This window comes from Microcebus murinus, chromosome 12 (genome assembly GCF_040939455.1).
Source record: "Microcebus murinus isolate Inina chromosome 12, M.murinus_Inina_mat1.0, whole genome shotgun sequence".
Taxonomy (NCBI): domain Eukaryota; kingdom Metazoa; phylum Chordata; class Mammalia; order Primates; family Cheirogaleidae; genus Microcebus; species Microcebus murinus.
In genome coordinates this window covers 80,741,094-80,763,689 of record NC_134115.1, presented here as the reverse complement: position 1 = coordinate 80,763,689, position 22,596 = coordinate 80,741,094, and the positions used below count along the sequence as shown (strand labels likewise).

Here is a 22,596-nt window from a genome sequence, read left to right as displayed (position 1 = left end):
TAATAATAATAAATATAAAGAATACTTTGTTCATTTATATTACTATGTGAAAAGTTATTTAGTCCACTCTCTGCTTTACCTATGAATTCTACTATCTTTATTCTTCCGCATCTTCATTGCTGATAAATGTTTGAACTTTTGAAATTTTCTTAATGACTTTGGTTATTTTGTCTATTAAAAATTGAATTTTTTCAGTGATTGTTATTTGTAATAGACATTCAGTCTGGATCAATTTTTAAAAAGTAATTGTTTCAAACTAAATTTTATGAGAAGCTAAAATACAGAGATGTTCTTGGAGAAAAATAAATTTACTGTTTTATTTTATACAATTTTTATGTTTGTTGAATATAGACAATTATTCAAATTATTAGCAAAGATATCTAAAAGGCAATGCTCTTATTTTTATTTTTGGATTATTGTATAATAGTCCTCCATTAATTTTTTTCAAAACAGATACAGCCAAAAGATTTATCTGGAGGGCCAAATGCAGTTTCACATGTATATTTAGAAGTCATGTCTGTCCATTTTTCAAAATCAATGAAAGTTCCACTACGCTATGACAATGGATTTCTTTTCATTCAGACAGACAGATCTGCTTATACCTCAGAACAGACAGGTATGATAAAGAGGCAATTTTATTCCATGAGGGAAAAGTGAGATCTGAAGAATGTTTTGGGGACAACTGGCTTATCTTTTGGGGAAAAAATGAAGATAATATCTTACTTTATATCATACACAAAACTAAAGAGATTATGAACTAAAAATTAAATTGTAAATTTTAAAAACAAGAATAAGCAAAATATAATAGTATATATTTTTAGGCTCCTTTCAAAATGGTTTTTTAAAAAGCCCTAAAGTGATACATTGTAGAACTAAGGTTAATACAGAGACTGAATTTTAATTTGAAAAAAAAAAATCTTACTTTTCATTCTTAATATCTCTTTTTACAAATAATATTTCAATTTCATATTAATGTTGAAAATTGTGAACTACATCACAAAATCTACCCAAGAATATCTGCCTCCTTATGTTTAGTTGGAGAAGGTTTCAGTCTTCTTTCAGTAAATTTCTTCTGTCAAATTACCTAAAGGGAGGCAAGGGAAGTCGAGTTAATGAGGGTGTACTGAAGGCAGCAGCACTTTATGAATGGCCACAGAAGATCATGGTGATGGTGATGATGCTAATTAGGTGAAATAAGATGGAGATCATTGTCATAATTTTAGCAAGAAGACAAGGTCCCTGCCAGAAGATATGAACTTGGCCTTAGACAGGATTAGAACTGTCTTTTGGATGCCTGATCAGGGGATGACTATGTACCTAAGGAAAGAGGTTGTGCCTGTGATGCTCTCACCCTTCTAGGTGCTCAAGTACTTACTTAGTCATACTTAGAGACACTCAGATTCTTGCCAGCATCTTCCTCTGAGTTAGAGAATGCTTTATTGATGGGGTTCTGTTGACATAACTTATTGCTTCAGTTCTTCTTCATTGGCTCTATAATACCTTCAGATACCAGTGAGCTGTAGCCTTTCTTATCTGTCAGTGGTTTAAAAATGTAAAAAGATTGAATAAAAATAGTTCTTAATGAGTCAACTCATTTAAATGCATAAATAGATATATTTAAAAGAACCCATTCAGGAAATTTTTGTGAAAAGAATTTTTTCTCCTTTAGTATAAAGTTAAGATCCAATATCCTAATTCATCTTTCCTTTTAGGCTTGGATTTTATGCCTTGAGCTTTCTTAATTTTATTTTTGATTTCATGGTCTTTGTGTTATAGAGTTATTAATAATGTTGTCAGATCACTTAGAGTTGCGTAGAGTTTCTGACAATGACAATTTTTCTTACAGTTAAAGTTAGAGTTTATTCACTGGATGAAGACCTAAAGCCATCTCAAAAAGAAGTTACCTTAACCTTTATAGTGAGTATATCATTAATTTAAATCCAAATTTAACCTTGGTATTTCCATTATATGAATAAAGAGTTTTCATTATTATAAAACTAGTCATGTATGGCATTAATTTATTCAATATTAAATAGTAGCAGGCATTTATTCGGTATCTACTATGGATACAACCTCGTAATTTTATACTTTTTTAATGCTAATTGGCAATTTTTGCATATAAATTAAATGTCAATTGAAATATATTTTGATAGCACCATTAAAGAGCACCTTTTGTGACCCTGTCTCTAAAGTGGGTCAGTTAATCAGTTTGTATCCTCTTGCTATCTGTAAGGCATGGGTGGATGTGGTGAGGATAATAGAAGCATAAAATATGATACCTGTGAGAAGTGCATAGCATTTACTATATCCTCATGACAACCATGTAAGATTAATAGAATTATAATCCCCATTTTAGAGATGAAGAGGCTAAGAGTTAGAGAAATTAAATAACCACTAAGATCACATCAGTAATAATTAGCTGAATCGGGATTCAAACCAAAGTCCATCTATCTCCAGAGCCTCAGCACCTAGCTTCTCCATTTATTTGGGGATTACGGGGTATGTCACTCCATGAACATTTGAGTTCAGAACGCCAGACAAGCACACATAATGCAGCAAACCAAGTAAGGGATGATGTAGGACAAATAACAGACCAGCATGAAGGGGAGGCAAAGCTGGCAATAATGTGCCCCCTCTCTGGAGAGAATTATTAAGGACAAGGGTAAGTCCTGAGCTGGGTATTAAAGGAAACCATAGAGAGGGTTTGATAAAAAGAAGCTGGACAATGTCTCAGGTGGCCTGCAGAAAAGTAGAGTTCTGCAGCCACGGAGATGACCATGACAGTGGCTTTGCCCTAGAAGACTGGCCTACAAACACTTTATAGAGACAGTGGCAGCTTTGGTGTATTAGTTTACATTTGGGGAGTTGTGGTGGGACAGACAAAGTCAAGTGAACCTATTGTAAAGGTGAGTTCCCCATGGAGAGAAGAGACTGAACAGGTCAGAGGCGATTGTTGTGGCATGTCCAGATGTGTTCAGGTTTGATATCAAAGATGACAGGGAGCCTTTTGACCATAGCAGTCACTTTATGAAAACAGTGTTTGAGGAAGATAATCCCAGAAGTCCTGTTCAGGATGGAGGGAAATGGGAAGAGATATACTAGGAGTTTATTTAACATGATCTTAAATATTAACTATGCTACTTATGCCTGTTCAGAGTACATACTACTGTACTGTGCTTAGAAAGTAGTTTGTGTTAACAAGCCTGACCTGTGCCAGTTATTGCCTCAATATTAGGCCAAACTGCATGTGCTTAGTTTCAACATTTCTTAGAACATATTAGTAAATACTCCTCTAAGAACTATAATTCACTTACTATGTTTATATTTGACTTTTGTATTTACAGGTTGTTAAAAAGAAAAACGTAAAACTTGTATTTTGTTTTTCTTTTCACTTAAAGGATCCAGAAGGGTCAGAAATTGCCATCGTAGGGGGAAAAAATTATACTGGAATTATTACTTTTCCTGACTTCGAGATTCCATCTAATCCTAAGTATTTTAAATTATTTGTTGGTAAAGTTGTTTCTCTTAAAAGTAGTAGAGTTGCCTGGGGTTATTGAACTGTCCAGTGGAGCTATTTGCATGTAACTGAAAGGTGTTGATATAAAAAAAAATGTTTGGTTTTGGTTATTCTTATCAGACCTAGTAAGTGTCCTAACCTAAAAGAAGGTGGCAACTGTTTGGGCTCTTTTGCTTTGAGTTAAGGGGCCTGGTATAATACTGCCAGCTGTAAGTACCAAGCTAGTCTGCTCTATTCTATGTAGCCAGCACCTCCCATGGTAAAGTCCAGGTAGTGACACTAGGGGGTTATGGAACCTGCCCACAAAATGCTGACAGTACAATAGAAAAGAGAAATAAAAGTACAAATAGAAGATGTCCACTTACATGTGTTTAATATTCCTTAGAGGTTTTGGAATTTTCTCTGACATCTTAGTTCATATTCCTAGAACTTGAAAGGTATTTTGAAATATGATTTGGGTCTTTTATATTGCATAAATCCTTGAAAATGTAACACTTCAAAAATGTAAGGGAACTGACATTTACGCATCTCCTACTATGTGCCAAGCATTTGCTGGTTCCTTTATCATTCCAATTTTCAAGATAAGTAAACTAAGACTCAGAGAAATTTATAGGCCTATTTCAAGGTCATACAACCATTAAAAAGGGGGTGGGTGCTGAAGTAGGAACCTAGATCTCTTTGAGGGTAAAGTTCATCCTTGCTTTCTGCTTCTATCATACTGCCCCTCTAAAAATAATTTCATGCTGGCCTAAAGTTGTAAGTTTAACCTGATCAAATGGTCCTAGAAATGTAGTTCTGATTTTCTGGCAAACCATGTTGTATACAGTATTCTATTTATTGATATAAGTTTGATTAAGCTTCAAGATTGGTTTATCAACTGAATAATCAATGCTTTAAATTAAAAATATTTTTCTAATTAAATGAGAGTCGGTAACATGAAAATAAATTTTAGTGTGTTTATAATTTTTCTTGAAGTGTTTTTGTTTATAATTTTAAAACATCTAACATTAGTTAGGTTGTACATAAATCTGAAGCTATTGTCAGGGTCATGTAAGTTGTGGTCAAGGACTTTGGAGCCAGAATGATCACGTTGGAGTTCTAGCTTCACCATCGACTAGCTGTGTATCCTTGGAGCAAGTTATTAATATTTCACCTCTCTAGGCTTCAGTTTTCTCATGGTAAAATATGGAAAATGATATGACCTTTTCTATAGCATTTGTGTGTGGATTGAATGAGCTAATACACGTAAAGCACTTAGAACAGCACTTGGCCCATACTAAGTGTTCCTTTGAATATTAGCTACAATCACTGAGTGAATTAAAGATATATTATTTGATGATACCTAAAATTTTAAATGTGTTGCTTTCATAGATACGGTTTGTGGACAATTAAAGCAAAATACAAAGAGGACTTCACAACAACAGGAACTGCATATTTTGAAATTAAAAGCCATGGTAATATCTTATAAATAACTGAGATTTCCAATGTGTGCTTTAAAAATCTGCTCTCAATTGTGTAGAATAAAAAATTGGTAAAGAATAAAGAAGGGGCATGAGGTATGGTGGACAGAGGTGGACTGGAAGTCAGAAGGCCAAGGACCTGGGGCTTTCCATCTGGTTCACCTCAATTCTGTCATTGAATTCACTGGGCCTTGTTTTCCTCATCATAGTTCTACAGGGGGTTAAATCCAAGGAGAGGGTAAGAATAGATAATGTCCTTGTAAGATATATGGTTCTCTGACACTGTTAGACAGACTGTGTAGTCCAGGTTCTTCTTCTTTTTTTTTTTTTTTTTTGAGACAATGTCTCACTTTGTTGCCTGGGCTAGAGTGCCATGGCATCAGCCTAGCTCACAGCAACCTCAAACTCCTGGGCTCAAGCGATCCTCCTGCCTCAACCTCCCCGGTATCTGGGGCTACAGGCATGCGCCACCATGCCTGGCTAATTTTTTCTATATATTTTTAGCTGTCCAAGTAATTTCTTTCTATTTTTAGTAGAGATGGGGTCTCATTCTTGCTCAGACTGGTCTTGAACTCCCGAAGTCAAATGATCCACCCGCCTCGGCCTCCCAGAGTGCCAGGATTACAGGCGTGAGCCACCACGCTGGGCCTCTTGTCCAGATTCTTAATAAACACTTTGCCTGGACTGAGAACCAAATGCCACCTTTGAACCCAACCACCATGCTCCTTCCCATAAGCCCTAAAAATCAATGGTGTGTTTGGAAAATTACAATGTTTGGTAAAAAGCATAGGATCCTTATTTTTGAACTATTCATATTAATTGCACAAATCTGTTCATCTCTCATAGGAACTTACTAGAACATTAACTTGTATGCTCTCATGTTAACTTGTTATTAAGCTTTTCAAGCCATTTTTTTCTGCCCACCAGAATGATGAGGAGGCAGATAGGTATTTACCAATTACCTAGGAGGCAGAAGAGGAGAGCAAACACACGTAAAACTTTGAAATATTTGACATGCTTTAAAACCACAGTAACAAAATTCCCTCTGAAGCAATGAAACTCAACTTCGGAGTTGCTGATTAAAGTCTCTTGGACTCTGTTCATAGTTACAAAATCTTTACTGTTTTTGCCTGTACCCTGGAGGGCAATTTCCTCTAGCAGAGAGAGAAGCAGCAGAGCAGTGGCTTTGCCTTTCTATTAATATAGCCAGCCCTCACCACCTACTCTGGTGACCCTGGAGCCAAGTCTCCCTTCTCTTTAAAGGGTGGCCTTCTCCTATTGGGTTAAGCAGCCTGTAGACCAGGGCATGGTAAATACAACTGCGAAGCCTAACATCACTTCGTGAATAGGCATAAGGAAAAGACATAGCCTCGCGTAAGCAGTCAAAAAGGAATTATTTGTGAATTATAGTTTCAAAGAGATGGAAAGTTTAAAACTTTCCTTTGTTCTAATTCTCATTTTTGTAAGAAAGTAATTTTCTACAGCTAATAACTAGATGTTTTTCCTAGATGAGAATTTGAGATTTATGCTTGTATTTTTAGCACTGAAATGGAAGAGAGATGCTAAAGAAACAAGAAATTTCCAGTTTAACAAACATTTACCAAACCCTTACTATATGAAAGGCATGGGGACAAGGTTTACACAGATAAACAAGATCAGGACTTTGTCCTTATAGAGTTCATACTCTGTCAGCAACATGGGTGGTTTTAATCTCCTGTTAGAGCAGAAACATGAGATCAATTCCTGACCAGAAGATCTAGAGGCTTCCCAGGAATATTGATGTTGCTAATGTTTACCTGTCCTATTGTACCCAAAAGCTTCTTGCTTGAAATATAATTTCAACCATATCATTTTTCTGGCTTAGGTTTACATTTGGTGCAACCACACTTTTCTGTCTCAATAGAACCAGAAAATTATTTCATTAGCCATAAACACTTTGAGGACTTCAAGATTACTATAAAAGCTAGGTAAGAAACTTTTTGTTTTCAGACTCATCTAGCCCCTGAAGGGAAAACAGGGCTCTTTTCAAGAATTAAATATGACTGGATTGGTAGTACTTGTCTAGGGCCCTATGTTGTGAAAGATTTTGAGATTTAATGTAACAAATACTGTGATTAATACTATCTGCCATTGTTGTGATTAATGGCATTGTTGTGATTAATACTATCTGCCATTAGTACTATCTGCCATTGTTAATACTATCTGCCTCCAAGTGGGTCCAAGGAGGTTTGCCTGAAGTCTATTTGCTGATTCCAATCTTGCCATTGTTTTGTTATTTCATAGAATCCTAAAGATTGAATATCATAGTGACAATTCAGGTGACTGCACTACTCAAGTTTTAAAAATTTAACTTGAAAACATTCACTTATTTCTTATTTGTGACCTAGTTAATATTAAGAGATCACACAACTTAATTACCAAAAGCAATTATAGAATTGATTTAGCTGGCTCAGAAATTGCACTTGGCAGATGAGCTATGGAAAATTGCTTGCTAAAGGGGACATTGGATTGCCTGTTTTTATTTATTTATTTAGAGACAGAGTCTTACTCTTGCTTGGGCTGGTCTCGAAATCCTGAGCTCAAGCAATCCTCCTGCCTCGGCTTCCCAGAGTACTAGGATTAGAGGCGTGAGCCACTACGCCCAGCCCTGTTTTATATTTAAATAGGGAAAGTTCATGTTTTTCTTTGACTCAAAAGGCACATATGGGGCCTTTACCCTTTTTGCTAAAAGGAGCAATAGGGAGTTTGTCCCTGTTGTTGCCACACCATGTTACAGTCATAGTAGAAGTGTGGCCCCATACAAAGAAACCTGGGTCCTAAGCTCAGTTCTCCACTAATTCACTATGAACATAAAAACTGTGGGATAGCTGGGTGCAGTGGCTCATGCCTATAATCCTAGCACTCTGGGAGGCCGAGGTAGGAGGATCACTCAAGGTCAGGAGTTCAAAACCAGCCTGAGCAAGAGCGAGACCCCATCTTTACTAAAAAAAAATAGAAAGAAATTAATTGGCCAACTAAAAATATATATAGAAAAAATATATAGAAAAATATATAGAAAAAATATATAGAAAAAAATATATAGAAAATATAAAATAAAATAAAATATATAAAATATATAGAATATATATAAAATATATAGAAAAAAATATATAGAAAAAAAAATTAGCCGGGCATGGTGGCACATGCCTGTAGTCCCAGCTACAGGAGGCTGAGGCAGGAGGATCGCTTGAGCCCAGGAGTTTGAGGTTGCTGTGAGCTAGGCTGATGCTACGGCACTTTGGCCTAGGCAACAGAGTAAGACTCTTGTCTCAAAAAAAACCTAAAAAAAACACAAAACTGTAGGAAGTTGGGAAAGTTCTTTTCACTTCTGTGAGATTCAGTTTTCTCACTTATTGATAGGAATAAAAATACCTACCTTACCTCTGCCACTGCAGAGTATAAAGATGAAATACCAAACTGGATGTAAGCACCATTTCAAGGGTAAAAAACAAATTTCACATGGTTATGTTTTATCTACATCTCATTACTATAATGGCTTTGTCAAAAAGGGGTTAATTATATTCTCTTTTGACAGATATTCTTATAATAAGAATGTAACTGAGGCTGAAGTGGCTGTCTTTTTTGGAATAAAGAAAGATTTAAATGATAGTAGGAAAGAAAGGATGCATAAAGCAACACAAAAGACACAGGTATGAACAGATCAAGCTGCATTCACAGAAATGGAAAATTGGGGGCATTTCATCAGAGTATAGAGATTAGAAATGGGCTTTTACTCCCAAGTGTTCATAGAACTAAAAAAAAAACCCAAATAATAGTACTTTGGGATTGGGCAGATTGCACGGGTGGAAGCAGGTAAGTCACAGTGCCATTTGTCTTCAATTGGAGGCTTGAGTTTACAAAATGTACTTTCCAAAGCAGTCTTATTTTTTATTTTATTTTGTTTTATTTTTTGGTATTCATTTATTTTTATTTATTTATTTTTATTTCAGAATATTACAAGGGTATAAATGTTTTGGTTAAATGAATTACTTTTGTACAGTTTGAGTCAAAGGTATAAGTGCATCCATCTCCCAGATAGTGTGCATTGTACCTGCTGGATATGAATTTACCCATTCGCTTTTCCCCTCTCCCACCTGCTTGATTTCCATTGAATTTTACTACCATATGTACATTTGAGTGTTGATCATTCAGTTCCAATTTAATACAGAGTACATGTGGTGTTTGTTTTTCCATTCTTGCGATACTTCACTTAGAAGGATAGTCTCCAGTTCCATCTAGGAACCTTATTACAAAAGGTATTAGTTCATTTTTTTATGACTGTTACTCAGCCATATGTATAATCCATAGTATACATGTACATATTTTATTAATTCACTTATGTATTGACGGGCATGTGGGTTGTTTCCACATCTTTGCAATTTTGAATTGTGCTGCCATAAACATTTAGGTGTAAGGGTCTTCTTTTATAAAATGTCTTTTTTCCCTTTGGGTATATACCCAGTAATGGGATTGCTGGATCAAATTGTAGGTCTAGGCAGTCTTATTTTTTATCAACATGACATCCTGGATTTTAGATAAAGTTCCATCAGGTAGATAATGATACCCAAATTATAGCTGCAGACTCTGAACAGGGTGAGACACAATTTTGAATCAGAGATTTTCAGTCTCACCCAGGGTTCTTTCTCCATGATCCTACAATATGGTCTGAGGGCTTGGGCTTAAAATAAATGACCTAAATATTAATAAATTATAAGTATACCTCATAGGATTGAGTTTACACTTTGTATTACCATTAGCTGTAACCACAATGTCATTGCCAAGTAAAGATTTTGCTGGCTGATAAAATCTTCAAAATTTGTTATTTCCTCTCTGAGTTCTTCTCTAATATAGCTTCTACCTTTTTGTCCCCCTTTTGAAAAACAGCTGGTTGATGGAGTTGCACAAATCAATTTTAATACTTTAAAGGCAATTAAAAACCTGTCATATAAAAGTCTAGAAGACTTAAATAACAAGTACCTTAGTATTTTTGTGAAAGTACAAGTAAGTACAGGTGAGTTCCTAAACTAATCTATAAATTCACTTCTCACAGTTCTTTCTTATTCCAAAATTTGGATAGAAACCTGGAACTTATTATTGGTGCAATGTTGGGAAAGTACAGTTGCCAGATACAGTCTACCAAAATACTGTCCACCAGCTCTGTGTAGGAGAAATGCTCACAAAGACATCTTTATGTGGTGGTGACCCCCTACTCCCACATACATGGGATAGCCTTTTATGTTATTTTTTTTTTTTTTTTTTTTTTTTTTCACCACGACATGATTCAGGACCTTTTATGTTATTAAAAAGAACAGGTAATACTGGTACCATAAAATTTTACTTACAACAAACAAATGAGATGGTAAAATTACTCACATCATGAGGGGATCCACAAGTCATCTGAGTGTTAGCGTACATATTATTAAATATTTAACATGTATCTTTTACCATACTACCTGGTATTTGCTTGAATGTTGCCTTGGAAATAAGAGCCAGCTGTTTCACATGTGAGTGTGTCTTCTAACCACTTATTGTTAGATACTGAACTTTTGGTTCAGTGGTTGAATTGTCAACCACTTGAGGGCATGAGACTCTGTTCTGGTTATTAAAAGGAAAAAAATGGAATAAATGATCTGACAAATGGTCTGGAACAGGACACTGTAGTTGAAACACATGAATGGGCATCTTTCCAACCTCCTGCAAACAGTGCTTTACTGGTTCACAGAGTGATCGGGATTTTCTAGAGCGACCACAGCAATCATCTAGACTTAGATTAATAACTGCATGCAAAATGACCAAAGATTGGATGAATGGCTTGTCCTTATCCAAATAAAGAGATACATAGGAACAGAGTGGGTACCCACAAAGATCACAGTATTACCTTGTACTTGCCAAATTCTTAAAGCAATGTGTGTTATTCCATTAGGTGGATTCTTCAAAGAAACCAAAGTAATTGATGTCAAATACGTCCTCTTTCCCTACAAACTGAATTTGGTTGCTACACCTCTTTTCCTGAAGCCGGGGATTCCATATTCCATCAAGGTTAGATGATTAGAAAATCTAATATGGCTGTATTTCCCCATTTACTGGTAGGTTACTTCATCTGTGGAAGGACAGAGGAAAAGGATTTTAGAGAGATCTTGTTCTTTGTGACCTCTGATGTAGACACTTAAATGGAGAAGAGACTGGGTCTGGATAGGTGGTGAGGAATAGAACAAGGCAGCCACCAAGGCTGTGGTAGAAAACAAGAGCCCAGATCCAGGCCTGGTAATAATTTCACCCACCCAGTGGCTTATGTACAAGTACATAGAATAGTGTCCTGCCCTTATTAAACATTTAATAACTAGACATTGAATTGAATTAAATGTAATTCATATCATATATGCTTGAAGTAATAACAATACAACCTTAAGACAATCCTATTTGACTACTGAGTTAAATCCTACCAAATTTGTGCACAAGCACAAAGGAGGGAATTATTTTAGGATTTTATTGTTGTAAAAGAATATTAACTGTTGAAATGAATTTGGTCCAACAGGTGCAAGTGAAGGATGTCTTTGCCCATTTTGTAGGAGGGATTGCAATAACCTTGAAAGCAAAAACAGTTAACAAAACTCAGGAGAAAACAGATGTCGATCTAAGGAAAAGTACAACAGATTATCATAATGGAGTAGCTTCATTTGTGGTTAACATTCCTACTGATGTGACAGCACTAGAGTTTCACGTGAGCAAAATTCTCATTTGTTGTATTTTCTAATATTGCCACAGTCTGTGTAGCAGCTAGTGTACAGGACAGATAGGGAAGATTTTATGTGTAAGTCTAATGAAATGCTCTGAAACATTTGACCTATGGACATAGAAAATACAATTTAGTGTGCTGAACATTCCATAAAGGGTATGAGTCTATCAATTTTGTATTTAGGAAATAATTTTCTCTTCTTGTGCCAAACACAAGACTATCAAAATCTGGATAACTTAGAATAAGAACTCGAAGAATACAAATGGAATCTTTTCTTATCCGTTATTTCCAGCTATTATCATCTCTCCCCCTTCACCTGTGAATTCCGTTAAAGATTTGCCTGCATTCCCTTTTCCCCTTTCACATTTTCAGTCCTTACCTTTCTTGCCTTCTCTAAGATACTCAACACAATTGACCATTGTCTTTTTCTTTAAATAATCTATTGTGGCCTCTATCACTTCCTGTTTCCTTGCTTTTAATTTTTCTTATTTGTTCTCTTCTTATAGCCTCAGTTTTAGACCAGTAATCCCCAGCTTGCCCTCTACCATACAAATGACCAAGAAGCTATATAAAAAAAGTTCAGTATCATTAATCATCAGGGAAATGCAAATTAAAGCCACAATGAGCTATCACCTCATACCTGTTAGAATGGCTATTATCAAAAATGATGAAAGATATCAAATGTTGGTGAGGATGTGAAGAAAAGGGAACACTTGCACATTGTTGGTGGGAATGTAAATTAGCGTAGCCATCATGGAAAACAGTATGGAGGTTCTTCAGAAAGTTAAAAATAAAACTACCATGTGATACTTCAATCTCTGTGGTATATATACACAATGGAATACCATTAACTTTAAAGAAGAAGAAAATCCTGTCGTTTGTGATAACATGGATGAATCTGGAGGACATTATGTTTTTTTTTCTTTTTTTTTGAGACACAGTCTCACTCTGTTGCCCAGGCTAGAGTGCCATGGTGTCAGCCTAGCTCACAGCAACCTCAAACTCCTGGGCTCAAGTGATCCTCTTGCCCAGCCTCCTGAGTAGCTGGGACCACAGGCATGCACCACCATGCCCGGCTAATTTCTTTCTATTTTTTAGTAGAGACGGGGTCTTGCTCTTGCTCAGGCTGTTCACGAACTCCTGACCTTGAGTGATCCTCCTGCCTCGGCCTCCCAATCTGCCTGCCTCTGCCTCCCAGAGTGCTAGGATTACAGGCATAAGCCACTGTGTCCAGTCTGGAGGACATTACCAGTATGTTAAATGAACTAAGCCAGCCAGGCACAGAAAGACAAATACCACATGATCTCACTTATCTGTAGAATCTATAGAAGTCGAGCTCATAAAGCAGAGTAGAATGATAGTTACCAAGAGCTGAGGGGGAAGGTGGAATGGGGTGATTTTGGTCAAAGGATACAAAATTTCACCTAGGTTAGTTGTTAAGCTCCCCCCTCAGTTCAGGAGATCTATTATACAATATCACTGTATAACTATAGTTCATGAAAATGTATACTTAAAAATTGCTAGGAAAGTAGATTTTAAGTGTTCTCATCACAAAAAATGGTAAGTATGTGAGGTAGTGGTCTGTCAATTAGCTTGATTTAGCCATCCCACAATGTATACATGTATCAAAACATATTATACACCATAGATATATACAATTTTTATTTGTTAGTTTTTTAAAAGTGCTACTTGCTCACCACTTTGAAAAAAAAGTTATTAACATATACTTCCCCACATTTCCCTCTCCCCAGATTCCTAGTTCCTGCCAGCCTGTGGCAAAAGGAAATATGTCAGTAAGTTGGCATGTCATTTGAGAAAGAGGTCAACTCTAGATCTAGGATCTTTTCTCTCCTTTGACTTCACTGAACTCTTCTGTAGTAGTAGCCTAGATTTTCATAGCTAATTTGATTATTTTTAAATCAATAGCCTTTCTGTAAATACTCAGTAACATAGCTTACCATGTTGTTAGGCAGTGGGATGCTAATTTACCTTTAAATTAGGTGTTATGAAGTCCAAAGATTTATAAGGTGTATAGATACGTTTATATATGTCAAGCACTTAGAAGCAGGCCTAGAACTAAGTGAATGCTAGACAAGCATTAGCCTATTACAATCACCATCATCGCTGATACAAAGTTAAGCATCAGTGTTTTACATTTTTTGGCACTATCTTGTTTAGGTTAGAACTGATGACCCAGACCTTCCGGAAGAATATCAGGCCAGCAGTGACTATCAAGCAGTGACCTACTCATCACCCAGCCAAAGCTTCCTTTCCCTTAGCTGGACAGACAATTATAAGAGTTTACTTGTGGGAGAACATCTAAGTATAACTATCACACCTAAAAGTCCGTATGTTGACAAAATTACACACTACAACTACTTGGTAAGTTCAATAATATGTTATTGCATCTAGTCCTCTATGTGCAACATTTTCTTTACTTACACAAATAATCCTTAAAATGACTCTTTACCTGACACAACTGATATTTAGTGAATGAATGAACTCACATAGCACTTTATGGTTTTTAAAGTGCTATGGTTATAAACAGATTGGAAAAGTTGAATATCCTGCAGTGTTCACAAGTAGTGGTAGGTTTAGGATTTCATTCAAGATTGTCTGCCCCCTAGATTGATATTCTTTACATGACGTGATGCCAAGGGTTTCACCAGAGCACTCATTCAGTCTCCAGACTAGTCAGTGACCTCAGCAATGATTCATGGCCAGTCAAAGCAGTACCAAAGAACAGACCACTAGGCCTCACCAGTGTTACTTAAGAATATGCCTATTTACAAAGGGAAGAATCCAAGTATTATGCTTAAGAATGGATATTGTGATTTCAGGTATTATTCATTGCTGTTTAAAATAAAAACTAGGAAGAATGGTAGCATGATATGTTGGAAAAGGCATGGGCTTTGAGTCAGGAAGATCAAGGTTCAGATTCATACTCTGTCACCTATGAGCTTCAGTTTCTATACTTACTAAATGGAATCAGTAAAACTATAACACACAACTATGAAAACTGAATATGTTCAAGTATATGTTCCTGATGCATAGTAGATGATCAATGAACACTAATTCTGTTCTCTTTATCATCTGCCCAATTACTAAGCCAATTTCAAGCTCATTCTGATGCTTATTTGTTGCTATGTACTTTCAGATTTCATCTAAGGGGAAAATTGTACACTTTGGCACAGAGAAGAAACTCCCAGGTTCATCTTACCAGCATTTAAATGTTTCCGTAACTCAGCACATGGTTCCTTCGGCCCATCTCTTGGTTTATTACATCATCATAGGAGAACAGACAGAATTAGTGTCTGATTCAGTCTGCCTAAATGTTGAAGAAAAGTGTGGCAACCGGCTCCAGGTGAGACACAGATACTCCTCCAGTCTGAGTTCCTCCTGATTGACTATTTAATTGCATACTAAGATACTTTCTTTTTTCAATGAATTTTAGATCCATCTGTCTCCAAATAAAGATGTACATTCTCCAGGTGAAGCTATATCTCTTATTATGGAAACTCAATCAGAATCGTGGGTAGCATTAACAGCAGTGGACAGTGTTATATATGGCATCCAAGGAAGAAGCAAAAATCCCATGGAAAGAGTTAAGTAGGGTAAATGCTGTGGTTACTGGTGCATGACATGACTCAGGACCAAGAGGCCAGGGTTTCATGGATTGGTCATGGGAGAAGAATAAAAGAAAAAGATGCAACTATACCAACGTTTGTCTTCTCAGCTAGATTTAAGGATAATATTAATAATATTAATAGCTAATATTTATTGAACTTACTATGTGCTGAGCATTATTCTAAGGCTTTTATACCTATTGTCTTATTGCATATTCACCACAATCGTATGACATGGGTACTAATAATAAAGATAGTATGAGAACTTAGAAGTGTAGTCCCCATGATATCAATAAGGAAAACAAAGAGATATTAGGTGAATGCAGCTTGAATAGAACAGCACAGAGAAGAATCCAGTGATTTTACCTCTTTTAAGTTATCCCCTGAGATATATAAAGGATAATTATCCACTTAATTTATTCTCTGATTCATTTTGTATTATGTGAACACACTTTATTTGGGAATATCTTCAATGAAATGCTAAAATTCAGTCTTCTGCAGGAATAAACTCAAACATTATTAAACCCATGTTCAGAAACAAACCTTCAAATGCCACCAGTTCCAAACTATCTTCCTTTCAGTGACTGCTAGCATCATCTTGTTTACTAAATCATTAATTGGAATAAGCAATAACCTTTTTAACCCTGAGAGAGGGCACCTTTTAAACTAATACAAAAAAATTAAATTACTTATCCACTCCAGGGAATGGAGTTCTGGTGAGTTGAGTGTATGGAATCCACTGGAGAGGTGACAGAGAGGAGGGCGGAACACAGGAACATGCTGTGGGAGACTGTAGGGATGCACATGAAAAAGTAATCTCGGTCACAGCTGTTAACTTCCCCTCTCCGCAGCCCTCCCCCAGCCACCTCTCTCCCTTCTACTCCCAATCACAGAGAATCACTTTCATGGGTCACATGGGCCATGGTCACAAACTCTAATGAGGAGTCAACCCTATTCATCAAAAATAATTCATTGCATATTCTGACGTATTTTTGTGCTCTACTTCATCTTGGGTGGAGCAATGAAATTCAGGATCTCATACCTCTCTTAGAAACTAGAGATGGAAAAGAACCATAAGGGGTAGTGAGTATTTCATTTACTTATTTATACATTCATTTGTTCCTTCAAAGGATATTTTATTAGTTAATTCCATGTATAAAGCCTCAAGAAAGGAGAGTATAAATCATTTTCTAAGAACTTCCAAATCAGAGTTATATCCTGAAGGCTTAGCTCTTGAGTGAATTTTGAATAAAGTGTTTTTGTAAATCTATAGGATGAAAACTAGGGAAAGGAAGAAATGTTTGTGGAAACTGGAGAATTAGATTTTTATCATTTAATAAATGAATGACTTGTAATTAACATTATCTACAAGTCAGATAATCCTGTAACAGCCACTGACTGTCATGCCTTGGGGGGAATGATTTCCTTTCTGAATAGGTGTTTCAAGCTTTAGATAAAAGTGACCAGAGCTATGGAGCAGGTGGTGGCAGGAACAACGCTGAAGTGTTCTACTTGGCAGGACTCACTGTCATCACCAATGCAAATGCAGAGGACTTGCAACAAAATGGTAATTAGTTCTGTTTTTAACCAAGTAACGTGAATATTCTTGTTATGAAAGTAAAGTGCTCTTTCTGGCCCTGCATTCGTTCTTCTTTGAAATTCTCCCTGCTTTTATGGCATAATTGTGTTTTATAAATTTTTTAAAAATTTTTACTTTATTGTGATAAGAACACAACATGAAATATACCCTCTTAACAAATTTTTAAGTGTACAGTACCTTGTAAACAGGTACAATGTTTACAGCAGATCTCTAGAGCTTATTTATCTTGCTTAACTGAAACTTTATGTGCTTTGATTAGTAACTTCCAATTCCCTACCTCTCACCCCCCTGGCAACTCCCATTCTACTCTCAGATGCTATGAATTTGACTATTTTAGATCCCTCATGTAAGTATCATGCATTATTTGTCTTTCTGTGACTGGCTTATTTCCCGTTGCATAATATCCTGAAGGTTCAACCATGTTGTCACATATTGCAGAATTTTCTTTTTATATATAATATATAAAGAAAATGTATCTATGTATATATGTGTATATATATATGCATATTATTTCTTTTTATAGATTTAGTGGGTACAAGTATTTTTTGTTACATGGATAAATTGTATAGTGATAAAGTCAGGGCTTTTAGTGTACCCATCACCCAAATAGTGTACATTGTACCCAATAGGTAATTTTTGATCGTTCATCCCCCTTCTTAGTTTCCAATATCCATTATACCACTTTCTGTGACTATGTATAGCCATTGTTTAGTTCCCACTTATAAGTGAGAACAGGCAGTAGTTTTCTGTTCCTGAGATACTTCACTTAGGGTAATGGTCTCCTGTTCCATCCAAGTTGCTGCAAAGTCACTATTTCATTCATTTTTATATATGATTTATATATATATATATGTATGTGTATATATACTTATACCGTATTATTTATATTTATATGTGTATATACATGTTTATATATATAGACCACATTTTCGTTATCCACTCATCAGTTGATGGACAGAGATTGGTTTCATATCTTTGTAATTGTAAATTGTGCTGCAATAAACATACAAGTGCAGGTGTCTTTTTGATATAATGACTTCTTTTCCTTTGGGAAGATACCCAGTAGTGGGATTGCTGGATTGAATAGTAGGTCTACTTTTAGTTCTTTGAGGAATCTCCATACTGTTTTTCATACAGGTTGTACTAATTTACATTCCCACGAACACTATATAAGTGTTCCCTTTTCACCACTTCCATACCAACATCTATTAGTTTAATAATGGCCATTCTAATGGGGGTAATGTGGTATTTTATTGTGGCTTTAATTCACATTTCTCTGATGATTAGGGATGTTGAGCATTTTTGTCTTTTTTTTTTTTTTTGGTTATTTGTACACAATGGAACAGAATAGTGAACCCAGGAATAAAACCATATACCTACAACCAACTGATCTTTGACAAAGCAGAAAGAAACATACACTCAGGAAAGGACACCATATTCAAAAAATAGTGCTAGGGAAAATTGTGTAGCTGCATGCAGAAGAATGAAACTGGATCCCTATCTTTCACCATATACAAAAATGAACTCAAGATGGATTAAAGACGTAAATGTAAGACGTGAAACCATAAAAATTCTAGAATAAAACTTAGGAAAAACTCTTCTGGACATTGCCATAGAAAAAGAATTTATAATTAAGACCCCAAAAGCAAATACTGCAACAACAAAAATAAATAAATGGGACTTAGTTAAATTAAAACGTTTCTGCAGAGCAAAAGAAATAATCAACAGGGTCAATAGACAACCTACAGAATGAGAGAAAATATTCATACACTATACATCCAACAAAGGACTAATATCCAGAATTTACAAGGAACTCAAATTAGCAAGAAAAAACCAAATAACCTCATTAAAAAGTGGGCAAAAGACATGAACATATTTTTTGCCTTTTCACTCTGTTGATAGTTTCCCTTGCTTGCAGAAGCTTTTTAGATTGATATAGTTCCATTTATTTATTTATGTTTTTGTTGCCTGGTCTTTTGGTGTTATATTCATGAAATTATTGCCAAGACCAATGTCATGAAGCTTTTGTCCTATATTCTGGTAGATTTACAGTTTCAGGTTTAATGTTTAAGTCTTTAATCCATTTTGAGTCGATTTTTGTATATAGAGTAAGACAAGAGTTCAATTTCATTCTTTTGCATGTGGTCATTTAGTTTTCCCAACACTGTTGAAGAAGCTATCCTTTCCCCATCATGTATTCGTGGCACCCTGGTCAAAGATAGTCGACAGTATATATGTGGATTTATTTGTAGGCCCTCTCTCCTGTTCCATTGGTCTATATGTTTTTCTTTATGCCATTATTAAACTGTTTTGATTACTGTATCTTTATAGAATTTTTTTTAAGCTTTAACATTTTTATTTAAGAAGAGATCAAATCTAAATCTATAATGGTTCAACCTAAAGCATCCCTTTTTCAATAGCAATATTGAAATATTTTTCCTTGTCTCTAAAAACAAACAGTATTTTTCCTATGAGAAGTACAAAACTGCACTTTAAACTAGCCAATTTTCACCGATCATAAAAGAAATAAGATGCTCTTTCTCTTACCCTCTCTCAACCATTCAAATCAGGGGAGAAGACTGCAAACTTTAAGAACCCCACTGGCTATCATCAGAATAACTACAGAACAAGGGCAGCAGAGGGTAAAACTATTTCTCTATATTCCAGATCAGAAGAATCCAATCCAGAAGGCAGAAGCTTGGGTGTTCTAGCTTTACAAGTAAAAATAGCATAGGCAGGGGCCTCAGTGAAGTTATCTGACTGGGTTGCTGCTTTTACAAGTAATAAAAGTGACAAAACTGAAATGGAGTAAAAAAAGAAAACAAAAACAACAACAACCTAAAATTTTGTCACATTTACAGGAATCTCAAACATTTTGTATTCCTATGCTCATAGGTAGTTTTGATACACACTGTAAATAGTGTAAATAGCTTCAGTATTCAGGCAGAAGAGTACTGCATTGTTGACAAAGGACAAAAGAATTCTTCATGCTTCTGGTATTTCAGATTTGCTGAGTGCAATAGCCAGTTCTAAGTCTTCTTGCTCTTGCTGATTCAGTCGGGCAAGCCTCTGCTCTTCCTCTCTCACTTCCCCTTTTGGCCCATTCAATCATGTCTTCTTCAAAGGGATAAGAACTGAAGTTAGCAAAATTGCTTGGGTCAGCCTCTTTATTGGTAGTGGTAGTAGTAAAAGAAGTGAATGGATCACAAAACATATCAGGATCTTTTTCTTTGGGGCTAAGACTGCTTGGGAAAGGCTGAGATAGATCATTCAGTTTAAAGGAATCAGAAGAATCCAATTTGTTGATGGGTTTTTTCCCAGGTGGTGGTGGGCATGGTCTTGTTGGAGTACCGATCTTTGGTGGCAGTGCTGGGGGTAGGTACATCTTCACTTTTGACTGATGTTTCCTCAAACACATTTTTTGTAATAACCACATTGCTGACAGAGCTCAATGTGGCTGAACTAAAAGGATCTTCATTGTTGACCTGTGACAATATGCTGAAGTCAGCAAATCCATCTCCAAACGATTCATTTCCAAAAACAGAAGCAAAGAGGTCTGTGGCTGAATCACTTGCTGCAACAACAACTGTTCCACCAGGAACAAAAGGATCATTGTGCTTCACTGTTTCTACCGATGTATTACTGCTATTGTTGGCTGCACTCTGAAAGGGTCAGTGCTTGAAGTGGCAAAAGGATCAGTGAAAGACTGCTTGAAGAAACAGTCAGATGCAATGGATCTGAACCTTTGAAAGGATCACCACCAAATGGATCATTTTTCCCAAAAGGATCATCCTTTAAAGGATCACCTTGCTCACAAGTTGAGGTTACAGATAGAGGAGTAGACAAATATGACAGCAAAAATTTTACTAACAAAAAAACCTCTTTATAGAATATTTTGAAATCAGGTAATATGATGCCTTCTTCTTTCTCATGATTGATTTGGCTATTCATGTTTTCTTTTCTTGTGGTTCTATATAAAGTGTAGGATTGTTTTTTCTGTTTCTATAAAAATTCCATTGGGATTTTGATAGGGATTATATTGAATCTGTAGATCACTTTGAGTAGCATGGATTTTTTAAACAATATTAAGTCTTCTAATTCATGAACATGGGATGTCTTTCCATTTTTTCTTCTTTAATTTTTTTCATCAATGTTTTGTACTTTTCAGCATACAAGTCTTTCACATCTTTTAAGTTTATACCTAAGTATTTTATTCTTTGTGATGCTATTGTAAATGGGCTTATTTTCTTAATTTCCTTTATAGATACTTTATTGTTAGTGTTTAGAAATGCAACTGATTTTTGTATGTTATTTTGTATACTACAATTTTATGGAATTCATGTATTCACTCTAACAGTTTTTTTTAATGGAGTCTTTAAGTATACACACCACACACACACACACACACACACACACAAGGTCTGCTTGGAAAGTATCCAGCCATGTAACATGAGAAATTATATTAACTATCTCTCTATATATTTAAAAGATCATCTCATGTGCAGATGGGGACAATTTCACTTCTTCCTTTTTGATTTGAAAGCCTTTTATTTCTTTTTCTTGCCTAATTGCTCTGTATAGGACTTATAGTACATTGGTGAATAGAAGTGGCAAGAGTGGGCATCCTTGTCTTGTTCCTGATCTTAAAGGAAAAGCTTTCAGTTTTTCATCATTAAGTATGATGTCAACTGTGAGCTTTTCACATATAGCCTTTATTATGTTGATGTACTTTTCTTCTATTCCTAGTTTGTTGAGAGTTTTATCATGAAAGAACGTTGAATTTTGTTAAGTGCTTTTTCTTTACCTATTGAGATAATCATATGATTTTTAGCTTTCATTCTGTTAATCGAGTATATTACATTAATTTATTATCATACATTGAACCATCCTTGCATCCTAGGGATGTCTCACTTGATGATAGTATAAATTCTTTTGACATGGTGAATTTGGTTTGCTAAGGTTTTCTTTTCTTTTTTTTGAGACAGAGTCTTGCTTTGTTGCCCAGGCTAGAGTGAGTGCCATGGCGTCAGCCTAGCTCACAGCAACCTCAAACTCCTGGGCTCGAGTGATCCTTCTGCCTCAGCCTCCCGAGTAGCTGGGACTACAGGCATGCGCCACTATGCCCGGCTAATTTTTATATATATATATCAGTTGGCCAATTAATTTCTTTCTATTTATAGTAGAGACAGGGTCTTGCTCTTGCTCAGGCTGGTTTTGAACTCCTGACCTTGAGCAATCCGCCTGCCTCGGCCTCCCAGAGAGCTAGGATTACAGGCGTGAGCCACAGCGCCCGGCCATCTTGGCATCAGTTTTAATGTTTCTTCCTTCATTTCTGATTTGATATATTTGAATCTTCTTTCTTTTTTTATTAGTCTAATTTAGGGTTTGTCAGTATTGTTTATCTTTTTAAAAAATCAACTCCACTTCTATATTTTTCTATTGTTTTGTATTTTCTATTTTGTTTATTTCTACTCTAATCTTTGTTATTTCCTTCCTTCTGCTAAATTTGGGCTTAGTTTTTTCTTCTTCTAGCTTCTTGAGGCATAAAGTTAGATTATTTATTTAAGGTCTTTTTTTTCTTTTTTAATATAGGCATTTATCTCTATGAACTTCCCTCT

General features: G+C 35.7%; 1 protein-coding gene and 1 pseudogene across 1 annotated transcript in view; one reads left to right on the top strand and one right to left on the bottom strand.

Moving 5' to 3' along the window:
- The window catches only part of LOC105875126 (complement C5-like), a 42,962-nt gene that overhangs the window by 8,635 nt on the left and 11,731 nt on the right, over positions 1-22,596 (top strand). The window contains exons 3-15 of the mRNA XM_076009000.1: positions 454-616; positions 1,847-1,917; positions 3,345-3,490; positions 4,889-4,971; positions 6,842-6,944; positions 8,552-8,666; positions 9,901-10,027; positions 10,940-11,055; positions 11,552-11,737; positions 13,931-14,134; positions 14,910-15,116; positions 15,207-15,356; positions 16,816-16,945. Of these exons, the coding sequence (XP_075865115.1) occupies positions 514-616; positions 1,847-1,917; positions 3,345-3,490; positions 4,889-4,971; positions 6,842-6,944; positions 8,552-8,666; positions 9,901-10,027; positions 10,940-11,055; positions 11,552-11,737; positions 13,931-14,134; positions 14,910-15,116; positions 15,207-15,356; positions 16,816-16,945 (1,741 nt within the window). The 5' untranslated portion in view covers positions 454-513. The remainder of the gene's footprint in view (positions 1-453; positions 617-1,846; positions 1,918-3,344; positions 3,491-4,888; positions 4,972-6,841; positions 6,945-8,551; positions 8,667-9,900; positions 10,028-10,939; positions 11,056-11,551; positions 11,738-13,930; positions 14,135-14,909; positions 15,117-15,206; positions 15,357-16,815; positions 16,946-22,596) is intronic.
- Positions 19,955-21,865, bottom strand: LOC142874345 (epidermal growth factor receptor substrate 15 pseudogene; annotated as a pseudogene).